Source organism: Anolis sagrei, chromosome 12, assembly GCF_037176765.1.
Source record: "Anolis sagrei isolate rAnoSag1 chromosome 12, rAnoSag1.mat, whole genome shotgun sequence".
Classification (NCBI taxonomy): domain Eukaryota; kingdom Metazoa; phylum Chordata; class Lepidosauria; order Squamata; family Dactyloidae; genus Anolis; species Anolis sagrei.
Genome location: NC_090032.1, coordinates 19916997 through 19932239, shown reverse-complemented (window position 1 = coordinate 19932239; position 15243 = coordinate 19916997). Strand labels below are relative to the sequence as shown.

Below are 15243 nucleotides of genomic sequence, written 5' to 3'. Positions count from 1 at the left end.
AGAAAGAAAGAAAGAAAGAAAGAAAGAAGGGTAGAGAAGGAAGGAAGGAGAGAAGGAGGGAGAGAAAGGAGGGAGAGAAGGAGGGAAGGAGAGAAAGAAGGAAAGAAAGAAGGGTAGAGAAGGAAGGAAGGAGAAAGGAGGGAGAGAAAGAGGGAAAGAAGGAGGGAAGGAGAGAAGGAAGGAAAGAAAGAAGGGTAGAGAAGGAAGGAAGGAGAGAAACAGGGAGAGAAAGAGGGAAAGAAGGAAAGGAGAGAAAGAAGAAAGAAAGAAAGAAAGAAAGAAAGAAAGAAGGGTAGAGAAGGAAGGAAGGAGAGAAACAGGGAGAGAAAGAGGGAAAGAAGGAGAGGAGAGAAACAAGAAAGAAAGAAGGGTAGGGAAGGAAGGAAGGAGAGAAACAGGGAGAGAAAGAGGGAAAGAAGGAAAGGAGAGAAAGAAGAAAGAAAGAAAGAAAGAAAGAAAGAAGGGTAGAGAAGGAAGGAAGGAGAGAAACAGGGAGAGAAAGAGGGAAAGAAGGAGAGGAGAGAAACAAGAAAGAAAGAAGGGTAGGGAAGGAAGGAAGGAGAGAAACAGGGAGAGAAAGAGGGAAAGAAGGAAAGGAGAGAAAGAAGAAAGAAAGAAAGAAAGAAAGAAAGAAAGAAAGAAGGGTAGAGAAGGAAGGAAGGAGAGAAACAGGGAGAGAAAGTGTGACAGGGAGAGAAACAGGGAGAGAAAGTATTAGTATGGTCCATATGTTGTAAACCGCTCGGGGGTCAGAAGAGCAGAAATGCAATCAATCAATCAATCAATCAATCAATCACCTTACCGTGACAAACACCATTTTTGGCTCGGTAACCTGGTTGGCAAGGGATGCACTTATAGCTACCAGGTCGGTTTTCACATCTCCCTTCGGGGCAAGTAGAAGGATCGAGGCATTCATCGATATCTGGAAAAGGAAACATTTGATGAATCAGTCAACTTTCAAGATGGAATGATTTTTCTGTTTTGAAGACGAGGCTGGGTGCAAAAAGTCGGTTGTGAATCGTATGTCGGATCTATTTCGTAAGATCCATCCAAATGTTGTGGTTTTCAAACCACACAAAAACCTACGATCCTTTCCTTCGAATACTGTCCCCCTTGTATCGATCTAAGACCCACAACTTGTACCTTCGCAAAGGGATTGCCGCGAGGAGGGTTTTTGCCGGTAGCCGGAATGGCATTCGCATTTGTAGCTTCCCGGGAAATTGATGCACGAGCCGCCTTCTCCGCAGGTGTTGGGTTTGGCACATTCGTCGATATCTTCAGGAAGGAAAAACAGTGAATGTTTCCAAGACCTTTCTCCCGCTGAGGCTTTCTCACACTGAGGGTTCTCTCAGACAGACACCTTTCTCCCACTGAAGTGAACTAACATTGAGGTCTACCTCCCACTGAGGCCTACCTCACACTGAGGCATTTCTCCCACTGAAGCTTTCTCACACTGAGGCCTACCTCACACTGAGGCCTTTCTCCCACTGAAGCTTTCTCACACTGAGGGTTCTCTCAGACAGACACATTTCTCCCACTGAGATGAACCGACACTGAGGCCTACCTCCCACTGAGGTCTACCTCACACTGAGGCCTTTCTCCCACTGAAGTTTTCTCACACTGAGGGTTCTCTCAGACAGACACCTTTTTCCCACTGAGGTGAACTGACACTGAGGCCTATCTCCCACTGAGGCCTTTCTCCCACTGAAGTCTTCTCACACTGAGGGTTCTCTCAGACAGACACCTTTCTCCCACCGAGTTGAACTTACACTGAGGCCTACGTCACACTCAGGCATTTCTCTTGATGAAGCTTTCTCACACTGAGGGTTCTCTCAGACAGACACCTTTCTCCCACTGAGGTGAACTGACACTGAGGCCTATCTCCCACTGAGGCCTTTCTCCCACTGAAGTTTTCTCACACTGAGGGTTCTCTCAGACAGACACCTTTTTCCCACTGAGGTGAACTGACACTGAGGCCTACCTCCCACTGAGGCCTATCACACACTGAGGCATTTCTCCTACTGAAGTTTTCTCACACTGAGGGTTCTCTCAGACAGACACCTTTTTCCCACTGAGGTGAACTGACACTGAGGCCTATCTCCCACTGAGACCTTTCTCCCACTGAAGCTTTCTCACACTGAGGGTTCTCTCAGACAGACACCTTTCTCCCACTGAGGTGAACCGACACTGAGGCCTACTTCCCACTGAGGCCGACCTCACACTGAAGCATTTCTCTCGCTGAAGCTTTCTCACACTGAGGGTTCTCTCAGGCAGACACCTTTCTCCCTCTGAGGTGAACTGACATTGAGGCCTATCTCCCACTGAGGCCTTTCTCCCACTTCTTCTTCTCTTTTTTACTTGCTTTCTGCGGTAAACAGATAGAACTGACGGACTCTGCTACGGTGCTGGGTGAAAAGCTGTTCTCCATGCGAGAGTGCAATAGAAAACCCGCTGGCCATCTGCCTAGATGTCTCACCCATGCAGGAACGCACTCCCTTGAGGACTTTCAGCTGATATCCACGGTTGCAATGGCAATTGTACGAGCCGCCGGTGTTCATGCAGACCCCTTTGCCACTGCCACAAGGGTCGGATTCACACTCATTCACATCTGGGAAACACAAGGAAACAAACAGGGAAGAGAAGAGGAATTAGAAGTGAGTTGCGTGAAGGAAGAACTCCAGGAACTAAGCACTTCTTAAGATACTTTATCCCCCTTTCTTTAGAGGTCAGGATTCCTCCAAATAACACAGTCAAATTAGGATTACAGTAGAGTCCCGCTTATCCGACCTTCGCTTATCCGACAGTCTGTCTTATCCGACGCCCCCTTGTATTATTATTAGTATTACATTATAGTATTATTATTATCAATATTATATGTATATACAATATATTATATTATTAGCATAGCAGAATATTAGTATTGTATATCACAGTAGAGTCTCGCTTATCCGACCTTCGCTTATCCGGCATTCTGTCTTATCTGACACTCTTATCCGATACCTCCTTGTATTATTATTAGTATTACATTATAATATTATTATCAATATTATATGTATATACAATATATTATATTAGCAGAACACAATATTAGTATTGTATATTACAGTAGAGTCTCGCTTATCCGACCTTCCCTTATTCGACATTCTGTCTTATCCAACGCCCCCTTGTGTTATTATTAGTATTACATTATAATATTATTATCAATATTATAGGTATACACAATATATTATATTATTAGCATAGCAGAATATTAGTATTGTATATTACAGTAGAGTCCCGCTTATCCGACCTTCCCTTATTCGACATTCTGTCTTATCCAACGCCCCCTTGTGTTATTATTAGTATTACATTATAATATTATTATCAATATTATATGTATATACAATATATTATATTATTAGCAGAGCAGAATATGAGTATTGTATATTACAGTAGAGTCTCGCTTATCCGACTTTCCCTTATTCGACATTCTGTCTTATCCAACACCCCCTTGTATTATTTTAGTATTACATTATAATATTATAATTATAAATATTATATGTATATACAATATATTATATTATTAGCATAGCAGAATATTAGTATTGTATATCACAGTAGAGTCTCGCTTATCCGACCTTCGCTTATCCAGCATTCTGTCTTATCTGACACTCTTATCCGACACCTCCTTGTATTATTATTAGTATTACATTATAATATTATTATCAATATTATATGTATATACAATACATTATATTAGCAGAACACAATATTAGTATTGTATATTACAGTAGAGTCTCGCTTATCCGACCTTCCCTTATTCGACATTCTGTCTTATCCAATGACCCCTTGTATTATTATTAGTATTACATTATAATATTATTATTATCAATATTATATGTATATACAATATATTATATTATTAGCATAGCAGAATATTAGTATTGTATATCACAGTAGAGTCTCGCTTATCCAAACTTCCCTTATCCGACAGTCTGTTTATCCGACACTCTTATCCAACTCCCCTTGTATTATTATTAGTATTACATTATAATATTATTATCAATATTATATGTATATACAATATATTATATTATTAGCATAGCAGAATATTAGTATTGTATATTATAGTAGAGTCTCGCTTATCCGACATTCGTTTATCCGACACTCTTAACCGACGCCCCCTTGTATTATTATTAGTATTACATTATAATATTATTATCAATATTATATGTATATACAATATATTATATTATTAGCATAGCAGAATATTAGTATTGTATATCACAGTAGAGTCTCGCTTATCTGACCTTGGTTTATCCGACATTCTGTCTTATCCAATGCTCTTATCCAACGCCCCCTTGTATTATTATTAGTATTACATTATAATATTATTATTATCAATATTATATGTATATACAATATATTATATTATTAGCATAGCAGAATATTAGTATTGTATATCACAGTAGAGTCTCGCTTATCCGACCTTCCCTTATTCGACATTCTGTCTTATCTAACATCCCCTTGTATTATTATTAGTATTACATTATAATAATATTATTATCAATATTATATGTATATACAGTATATTATATTATTAGCAGAACACAATATTAGTATTGTATATCACAGTAGAGTCCCGCTTATCCAACCTTCGCTTATCCGGCATTCTGTCTTATCTGACACTTATCCGATGCCCCCTTGTATTATTATTAGTATTACATTATAATATTATTATTATCAATATTATATGTATATACAGTATATTATATTATTAGCAGAACACAATATTAGTATTGTATATTACAGTAGAGTCTCGCTTATCCGACCTTCCCTTATTTGACATTCTGTCTTATCCAACGCCCCCTTGTATTATTATTAGTATTACATTATAATATTATTATAAATATTATATGTATATACAATATATTATATTATTAGCATAGCAGAATATTAGTATTGTATATCACAGTAGAGTCTCGCTTATCCGATCTTCCCTTATCCGACATTTCGTCTTATCCAACGCCCCCCTTTTCCTCCACTATTTCCCCTTCAATTAAAGGAGCACTCCCTAACTCTCTCTCCATTCCCAGTAAGTGAAAAAAGGAAAGACAAGGAGGAGGGAAGGAAGGAGGAAAAGAGGCAGGACCGGAAGCAGAACCGTCCTCCCTCCTTCCCTCTGTGATTTCCACACTCCTCTTCCACATCCGGGCACTTCCTGCTGGGCCTTTCTAGTCCCGAGGCGTTGCCTTGCCTTAACTTTTTGAGTCCCTGTTGTTAGTACTGTAGATCTTAGCCAAGCAAAGACCGTAATGACCCCAAAAGCTACAGACCAATTTCCCTGTACAAAGTTCTGGAGAGACTTATTGTGCATAGAATTACAGAAAAAATAGACCCCTGTCTGATCCCACAGAAAGCTGGCTTCAGGAAAGGCAGAAGCTGCACATCGCAAGTGCTGAACCTGACTCAGCACATAGAAGGTGGCTTTGAAAGGCAGCAGATCACAGGAGCCGTCTTCATAGACCTGTCAGCAGCCTATGAGACTGTGAACCACCACTGCCTCCTCCTGAGAAAAATGTAGAATCTCACAAAGGACGACCACCTCACCCGCCTCATAGGAAACCTGCTACAAAACAGGAGCTTTTTTGTCGAGTTCCAGGGCCAGAGAAGCAGATGGCGGAAACAGAAGAACGGCCTGCCTCAGGGGAGCGTGCTTGCGCCATCCATGTTCAACATCTACAAAAAAGACCAGCCACTGCCAGAAGGGACAGAGAGTTTCATCTATGCTGATGATCGTGCCATCACCACTCAAGCAGGGAGCTTTGAGATGGTTGAACAGAAGCTTTCCAAAGCTCTAGGTGCTCTTACTGCCTATTACAGGGAAAACCAGCTGATCCCTAATCCATCTAAAACACAGACATGTGCTTTTCATCTCAAGAACAGAGAAGCATCCCGAGCTCTGAGGATTATTACCTGGGAAGGAATCCCATTGGAGCATTGCAGCGCACCCAAATACCTGGGAGTTACTCTGGACCGTGCTCTGACCTACAAGAAGCACTGCCTGAACATCAAGCAAAAAGTGGACGCTAGAAACAATATCATACGAAAGCTGACTGGCACAACCTGGGGATCACAACCAGACACAGTGAAGACATCCGCCCTTACACTATACTACTCTGCTGCTGAGTATGCATGCCCAGCGTGGAACACATCTCACCACGCTAAAACAGTGGATGTGGCTCTTCATGAGATATGGAGTGTCTGCGCCCTACACCACTGGAGAAATTCCACTGCTTAGCCGGTATTGCACCACCTGGCATCCGCCGGGAAGTGGCAGCCAATAGTGAAAGGACCAAGGCAGAGACATCTCCAGCTCATCCCTTGTTTGGGTATCAGCCAGCACGTCAACGACTTAAATCTAGAAATAGTTTTCTTAGATCTACAGAGACACTTGCTGGAACACCCCAGCAAGCGAGAGTCCAAAAGTGGCAGGCCCAAACCCAGCACCTCAACCAATGGCTGATACCAAACGAGAGACTTCCCCCGGGCACACAGAAATGTTAGAAATGTAATACAATTGACTGGTTGCCCTGACACGACAAATAAATAAATAAATAGTACTCTAGGTGTCTAGTGTCATGAGTTACCCTTCAAAAACAGTCTTCGGACAATGTTGAAAGTAAAAGAAAAATGCTTTACTTCAGCAAACACAAAGGATAAGCAAATGCAATTGAAAAGAGCGAAAGAAAGCAAGGAAGTCTTAATCCAGACACAAAATAAAGTCTCTTACAAAGTCCCCAAAAGAAACACCAACCTTCAGACAACAGGCAATGAATTGAGTCTTAAGAAGCAGACACAAAGCAGGTTCCATTGGAGTGAAAACATCAGTATGAGGGTCGTTGTTACTGCTCCTGCTTCTGATTTATAGCCCTGAATTCTCCACGCTAGGTGCTAGGGAGTCTCCCAATTAGTTCAGTGTTTTTAGCAGCTATTCTAGCCAAACACCGTCTGTTCTCTGTCTTTTTTGGTCTTATAGCCCTGAATTCCCCACGCAGGAGGTGCTAGGGAGTCTCCCAATTAGTTCAGCGTTTTTAGCAGCTATTCTAGCCGAACGCCGTCTGTTCTCTGTCTTTTTTGGTCTTATAGCCCTGAATTCCCCACGCAGGAGGTGCTAGGGAGTCTCCCAATTAGTTCAGCGTTTTTAGCAGCTATTCTAGCCGAACGCCGTCTGTTCTCTGTCTTTTTTGGTCTTATAGCCCTGAATTCCCCACGCAGGAGGTGCTAGGGAGTCTCCCAATTAGTTCAGTGTTTTTAGCAGCTATTCTAGCCAAACACCGTCTGTTCTCTGTCTTTTTTGGTCTTATAGCCCTGAATTCCCCACGCAGGAGGTGCTAGGGAGTCTCCCAATTAGTTCAGCGTTTTTAGCAGCTATTCTAGCCGAACGCCGTCTGTTCTCTGTCTTTTTTGGTCTTATAGCCCTGAATTGTCCACGCAGGAGGTGCTAGGGAGTCTCCCAATTAGCTCAGCGTTTTTAGCAGCTATTCTAGCCGAACGCCGTCTGTTCTCTGCCTCTTTTCGTCTCTCTAGAAATGTGGGCACTTTCAAACCCTTATTGTCTGATTCTTCTTCTCCCTCCAATTCCTATTTCGCTGCTCCCTTTCCTCTTCCGAAGATGAGGAATCCCAAACATCTAGCACCACGTCGGACAGGTAACAGTAGGAGACTCCGTATTATCTGACATTTTCGTTTATTCAACGTTCTGTCGGCCCGTTTATGTCGGATACGCGAGACCCTACTGAAGTTATTCTCCCAGCAACGTAAAGGGTTCGAGGAAAGAATGCATACCCATTGGAGGGAAGGTGCCCCTTACCTACGCAATACCTGTGCTGAGGATGCCGCCGGTATCCCTGGTAGCAATGGCAGGTGAAGCCCGGGGCTCCCGGGATGCATTCGCCGTGGCCGCAGATGTTGCGGTTCAGTTTGCAGATGTCCGTCTCTGCAAAAGGGAAACAAACACATTCAAGCTGTGGGGCGGAGGTTTTGAAGCAGAGGCTGGATGGCCATCTGTCGGGAGGGCTTGGATGGTGTCTTCCTGCTTGACCAAAAGGGGTTGGACTGGATAGCCTTTGGGGTTCCCATCCAACTTGAGGATTCTATGGTTCTAAGTCACAGTAAGACACAAGTCACAGACCTTCAAAGATCAGCTTAGGGGAGAGAATGCTCCTCATGCTTGGGAAAGGTGACACTTACCTGTCACCTGCGTGGGAGGCATGTCGAACCGGCTCACGCCCTTCTCTTCTTCCGGATACTTCACCACAACGGCCGTTGTGGGTTTGGGAAGGACAGCTGCGAGGAGTAAGAGGCACAAATCATGGGTGAGGAAGCCTTGGGACCATGGGGTTGGACTAGATGGCCTTTGGGGCCCCCTTATAACTCTTATGGTGCTATGACTCCCTTTTTCTTTTGGGACTACAACACCCAGAATCCCCCTTGCTCACCCACCGGGGTACCGCAGTCCAAATGGCGGGGTACTGACGTAGAAGATGAGCTGCTCCTCCGAAGTCGTGACATAGCTGGGTAACTGGAGATGATAGGAAAAGGGACATCAGTCTTGCATTATTATTATTATTATTATTATTATTATTATTATTATTATTATTATTATTATTAGCCATCCCCCGTCATGTGTTGCTGTGGCCCACATGGGGATTCTGTGTGGGAGGTCTTTCTTTCCTTCTTTCTCTCCTTCTCTTCTTCCTTCCTTCTCTTTCCTTCTTCTCTTTCTCTCCCTCCTTCTCTCCTTCCTTACTTCTCTACCCTTCTTTCTTTCCTTATTTCGCTCCTTCCCTCCTTCTTTCTCTTTTTCTTTCCCTCCTTCTCTCCTTCCTTCCTTCTCTTTCCTTCTTCTCTTTCTCTCCCTCCTTCTCTCCTTCCTTACTTCTCTACCCTTCTTTCTTTCCTTCTTTCTCTCCTTCCCTCCTTCTTTCCCTCTTTCTCTCTCTCCTTCTCTCCCTCCTTCCTTCTCTACCTTTCTTTCTTTCTTTCTCTCCTTCTTCCCCTTTTTCTTTCCCTCGTTCTCTTCTGCCTTCCTCCTCTTTCCTTTTTCTCTTTCTCTCCCTCCTTCTCTCCTTCCTTACTTCTCTACCCTTCTTTCTTTCCTTCTTTCTCTCCTTCCCTCCTTCTTTCCCTCTTTCTCTTCCTCCTTCCTTCTCTACCTTTCTTTCTTTCTCTCCTTCCCTCCTTCTTCCCCTTTTTCTTTCCCTCCTCTTCTTCCTTCCTCCTCTTTCCTTCTTCTCTTTCTCTCCCTCCTTCTCTCCTTCCTTCCTCACTGCTCTACCCTTCTTTCTTTCCTTCTTTCTCTCCTTCCCTCCTTCTTTCCCTCTTTCTCTCCCTCCTTCTCTCCTTCCCTCCTTCTCTACCCTTCTTTCTTTCCTTCTTTCCCTCCTTCCTTCCTTCTCTACCCTTCTTTCCTTCTTTCTCTCCTTCCCTCCTTCTTTCCCTCTTTCCCTCTCTCCTTCTCTCCCTCCTTCCTTCTCTACCTTTCTTTCTTTCTTTCTTTCTTTCTTTCTTTCTTTCTTTCTTTCTTTCCTTCCCTCCTTCTCTACCCTTCTTTCCCTCTTTCTCTCCCTCCTTCTCTACTTCCTTCCTTCTCTACCCTTCTTTTTTCCCTCTTTCTCTCCCTCCTTCTCTCTTTCCTTCCTTCTCTACCTTTCTCTTTTTCTCCCCTTCTTTCCCTCCTTCTCGCCTTCCTTATCTTTCTTTCTTTCTTTCTCTCCTTCCCACCTTTTTACCTTCTTCTTTCTCTCCCTCCTTCTCTCCTTCCTTCCTTCTTTCTCTCCTTCCCTCCCTTCTTTCTCTCCCTCCTTCCTTCCCCCTTTCTGTGTCTGTGTTTTGTGTGTGTGTATATGCATATATGTGTGTATATATGTGTGTTTGCATATATATGTGTGTGTGTGTGTAGTTTTGCATATGCATTGTAATATATATATATATATATATATATATATATATATATAGCTTTTTAAGTCTCTTCTGCTGTGTTTTCCAGTGTTTCTATGAGTGATGGTCACTTGTTGGTCTGTTAGGTGTCTTGTGTCCAAATTTGGTGTCAGTTCATCCAGTTGTGTTAATCCCACAATCAAACACTACAGTTTTATTTATATAGATAATTAAAAAAATAATAATTATTAATAATTATTAATAATTATTAATAATTATTAATTATTTAATTATTATTAATTATTAATTATATTATTATTATTATTATTATTATTATTATTATTATTCTGGATGCAGTTTTAGGTATCCACGGGAGAGTTATTGGACTCTATCCTCCATAGTTAAAGGGATTCATATGATGTTTCTGGGCTCGAGCATCATAAGGCGCATGTTACAATGACGTATTAGGGTTGCCTTTGGAAATAATAATTGAATTTTCTACCTCATCCGACTATGCGTTTCATCCTCCAAGGTCCCAGCGCACTTACCATTGGTGGAGTGATGGCTGCGAAACAGAAACCAAGATGGAAGTTAGAGCGGCATTGTTTCCCCCAATCCAAATGTCAATCGAACTATAACTCCCGTCATGGGAATGATGGGAGATGTAGTCCAGAACATCCACTGACCTTCGGGCTCTTGGGAGTCGCTGCCTGCAGGCGGGCGGGTGGGCAAATCCAGATGTTGCTGCGGTTGTTGCACGTCGGTGGTGTGGTCCTTATGGAACTGGAGAGTGAACTCGCTCTCGCCTTGGATGGTCAAGGTCTGGTGCGAGGTCAGGATGTGGTAGCCCTTTCCGGCGGGGCAGATCTCTCGGAAAGAAGCTGCCGAAATGGAGAGGAAAAGAGAAAGGGGTAAGACGTTTCAGCCTGTGATTGTGTTTCAGGAGTAGGGTGCTTTGGATGTGGGGGATGATCTCAATGGGGTTCAAGATGGCAATATTGATGCAGAGAATGACATAGAGACACCGGTACAAAGTGTAGTTTCTCATGAGAATGTTCCTACAGGGTATAGGGACGATGGTTTACTCCCTGAATTGCTCCCAGAGAGTTCCCACGATTTGGGGCTTGAAAACTCGGCATATGGAGGAACTAATGAGCATATAGACAGGCGGGTGGAAATTAGCCAAAACAGACAGCTCGACCAAGGCCTTCGGTGTTCTGCCAGGCTTTGACAGAAAAAGATAAGGGCCACTCAAGAAAAACAAAACCAGTATTCCACCGTTTCCACCGTTTCAATCCCTTCCCCATGACCGGCTCTCTTTCCCAATCCCCCGGCGCTCCACCCACCTCCTCTCCTCTCCCCAATCCGCAGGTGGGCCAAGGGGTGGAGCCGCCGCACCTGGCCTGCTTCGGGTCCGGAGGCGTGTCTGAAGATCCCAGTGTGCGCACCAAAAGTCTCCTCTTCTCCTGACTTTCTCTTTAGCCATTGGGACCAAGAGAGAGAGAGAGAGAGAGAGAGCCCCTCCGGCTGGAGGTATCTCCCACCTCCGCTCCCTCCTTTGTTTTTGCGCCTACCTTCAGGAAAGGTGGGCATCTCCACCTCTCTCTCTCTCTCTCTCTTGGTCCCAGTGGCTGAGAAGAAAGTCAGGAGCCATGGAGAAGAAGAACTCAACATGTTCCTGGACCATCTCAACAGCATCCACCCAAACATATGGTTCAGAGAGAGAGAGAGAGCCCCTCCGGCTGGAGGTATCTCCCACCTCCGCTCCCTCCTTTGTTTTTGCGCCTACTTTCAGGAAAGGTGGGCATCTCCACCTCTCTCTCTCTCTCTCTCTCTCTCTCGGTCCCAATGGCTGAGGAGAAAGTCAGGAGAAGAGGTGACTTTTGGTGCACACGCCGGGGTCTTCAGGCACGCCTTCGGACCCAAAGCGGGCCAGGCAAGGGAGCAAGTGCAGCCAGTGTAGTTACTGGGATGTATAGTTCACCTACAATCAAAGAGCATTCTGAACTCCACCAATGATGGAATTGAACCAAATATGGCACACAGAACTCCCACGATGAACAGAAAATATATATCAATGATTGGTTTGGGGGGGGGGGCGCCAAAATACTGTTTGCTTACCATTAAAAATTACCTAGGGCCGCCTCTTAGAGAATGACATAGAGACACCGGTACAAAGTGTAGTTTCTCATGAGAATGTTCCTACAGGGTATAGGGACGATGGTTTACTCCCTTGTTTGCTCCCAGAGAGTTCCCACAATTTGGGGCTTGAAAACAACTCGGCACCTGCAGAAACGAGCATCTAGACAGGCGGGTGGAAATTAGCCAAAACAGACAGCTCGACCAAGGCCTTTGGTGTTCTGCCAGGCTTCAACAGAAAAAGATAAGGGCCGCTCAAGGAAAGTGAAACCAGTATTCCACCGTTCCCATCTGAAGAAGTGGATTGCAAGCCACAAAAGCTGATGATATTAAAATAGATTTGGCCTCAAAGGTTCCATAGAACGGCTTTCTCCCTCAACTTTCCATACAGAAACAGACCAGCGTGGCTAACCTTGAACACAGCATTTCTCAACCTGGGAGTCAGGACCCCTGGGGGGAGTCACAAGGTGTTGGAGTTCAGCTTGTGATTGTGTTTCAGGATTAGGGTACTTTGGATGTGGGGGATGATGGCAATATTGATGTAGAGAATGACACAGAGACACCGGTACAAAGTGTAGTTTCTCATGAGAATGTTCCTACAGGGTATAGGAACGATGGTTTACCCCCTGAATTGCTCCCAGAGAGTTCCCACGATTTGGGGCTTGAAAACTCGGCACCTGGAGGAACTAATGAGCATATAGACAGGCAGGTGGAAATTAGCCAAAACAGACAGCTCGACCAAGGCCTTCGGTGTTCTGCCAGGCTTCAACAGAAAAAGATAACAGGCGCTCAAGGAAAACGAAACCAATTTCTGAGTGCTGGGAATGGCTTAACGAGGGGATATAAAGTTCCAAGCATGGGAAATATAGTCAGATGAAGCATCGTTTAGAATCCTGCTAAGTTCTTGTTCTTGTCTCATGGAAGCCTTGCTGGGAAGATTCATGTTTAAGGATTTCTTGCTTCATGATTTGACTCTTTGTCTCTTGTGAGTACATAATAGAAGGGACAGAGAGCTTCATCTATGCTGATGATCGTGCCATCACCACTCAAGCAGGGAGCTTTGAGATGGTTGAACTTAAGCTCTCCGAAGCTCTAGGTGCTCTAACTGCCTATTACAGGGAAAACCAACTGATCCCCAACCCATCTAAAACACAGGCATGTGCCTTTCATCTCAAGAACAGGGAAGCATCCCGAGCTCTGAGGATTATGACCTGGGAAGGAATCCCACTGGAGCATTGCAGCGCACCCAAATACCTGGGAGTCACTCTGGACCGTGCTCTGACCTACAAGAAGCACTGCCTGAACATCAAGCAAAAAGTGGGCGCTAGAAACAACATCATACGAAAGCTGACTGGCACAACCTGGGGATCACAACCAGACACAGTGAAGACATCTGCCCTTGCGCTATGCTACTCTGCTGCTGAGTACGCATGCCCAGTGTGGAACACATCTCACCACACTAAAACAGTGGATGTGGCTCTTCATGAGATATGGAGTGTCTGCGCCCCACACCACTGGAGAAATTACACCTCTTAGCCGGTATTGCACCACCTGACATCCGCCAGGAAGTAGCAGCCAATAGTGAAAGGACCAAGGCAGAGACATCTCCAGCTCAACCCTTGGTTGGGTATCAGCCAGCACGTCAATGACTCAAATCAAGAAATAGTTTTCTTAGATCTACAGAGACACTCGCTGGAACACCTCAGCAAGCGAGAGTCCAAAAGTGGCAGGCTTAAACCCAGAACCTCAATCCATGGCTGAGACCAAAGGAGAGACTCCCCGCTGGGCACACAGAAGACTGGGCGACTTGGAAGGTGCTGAACAGACTGCGCTCTGGCACCACGAGATGCAGAGCCAACCTCAAGAAATGGGGCCACAAAGTGGAATCCTTGACATGCGAGTGCGGAGAAGAGCAAACCACTGACTACTCTGTATACTTCCATACGCTCTCCCTGCTTACCGGTTCCGTCCGCCGGGCATCGTTCGCAGCGGGCCCCCCAGGCCTTGCCCACACTGCAGCAGCAGGTCTGGCGGGTGAGTTTGGTGGGCAGCGGGTGTTGGCACTGGTGTTCGGGGCTGACCAGCCGGAAGCACAAGCTCTTCTCGCCTCCCTTTTCTGCTATTCTCCCCCCGGAAATTGAGAGAAAGAGATATTACAGGACTGAACCGAAGAGACTCCTGGAACAATGCATTCGTTAGAATGTGCGACTAGAGCTTTGGCAAAAGGAAGAAGGGAAGGGGAAGGAGATAGAGACGAGGAAAGGAAAAGAGAAGGAAATGGAGACAGAGAGATTGGGAATGAGATGGAGATGGGGAAAGCAAGGTGAAGGAGGAGATGGAGACGGAGATATTGGGGGTGAGATGGAGATGAGATGGAGATGAGATAGAGATGGGGAAAGCAAGGTGAAGGAGGAGATGGAGACGGAGATATTGGGGGTGAGATGGAGATGAGATTGAGATGGAGATGGGGAAAGCAAGGTGAAGGACGAGATGGAGACGGAGATATTGGGGCTGAGATGGAGATGGAGATGGAGATGGGGAAAGCAAGGTGAAGGAGGAGATGGAGACGGAGATATTGGGGTGAGATGGAGATGAGATGGAGATGGAGATGGGGAAAGCAAGGTGAAGGAGGAGATGGAGACAGAGATATTGGGGGTGAGATGGAGAGGAGATGGAGATGAAGATGGGGAAAGCAAGGTGAAGGAGGAGATGGAGACGGAGATATTGGGGTGAGATGGAGATGAGATGGAGATGGAGATGGAGAAAGCAAGGTGAAGGAGGAGATGGAGACGGAGATATTGGGGTGAGATGGAGATGAGATTGAGATGGAGATGGGGAAAGCAAGGTGAAGGAGGAGATGGAGACGGAGATATTGGGGTGAGATGGAGATGAGATTGAGATGGAGATGGAGAATGCAAGGTGAAGGAGGAGATGGAGACGGAGATATTGGGGATGAGATGGAGATGAGGAAAGAAACAGAGAAGGAGATGGAGAAGGAAAGGGAGATGGAGATGGGCAGGGAAGGAAGACAGAAAGAGAGCTATTGGGAGTGAGATGGATATGGGGAAAGGAACAAGAATGAGATAGAGAAGGAGACGGATATATTGGGAGTGAGATTGAGATAGAGATGAGGAAAGGAAACAGAAAAGGAAACAGATGGAGATCGAGATGGAGAGGGAGACA

At 44.9% G+C, this 15243-nt stretch overlaps 1 protein-coding gene across 3 annotated transcripts in view; it reads right to left on the bottom strand.

Annotated features, from left to right (window-relative positions):
- Positions 1–15243, bottom strand: part of LTBP3 (latent transforming growth factor beta binding protein 3) — an 82185-nt gene that overhangs the window by 34505 nt on the left and 32437 nt on the right. For 2 of the 3 annotated variants that reach the window (XM_060758325.2, XM_060758327.2), the window contains exons 7-15: positions 14021–14179; positions 10608–10802; positions 10470–10486; positions 8485–8563; positions 8233–8328; positions 7853–7978; positions 2477–2608; positions 1144–1275; positions 803–922 (exon numbers count right to left, since the gene is read on the bottom strand). In XM_060758325.2, the coding sequence (XP_060614308.2) occupies positions 803–922; positions 1144–1275; positions 2477–2608; positions 7853–7978; positions 8233–8328; positions 8485–8563; positions 10470–10486; positions 10608–10802; positions 14021–14179 (1056 nt within the window). The remainder of the gene's footprint in view (positions 1–802; positions 923–1143; positions 1276–2476; positions 2609–7852; positions 7979–8232; positions 8329–8484; positions 8564–10469; positions 10487–10607; positions 10803–14020; positions 14180–15243) is intronic. The other variant, XM_060758326.2, reaches the window with a different exon arrangement.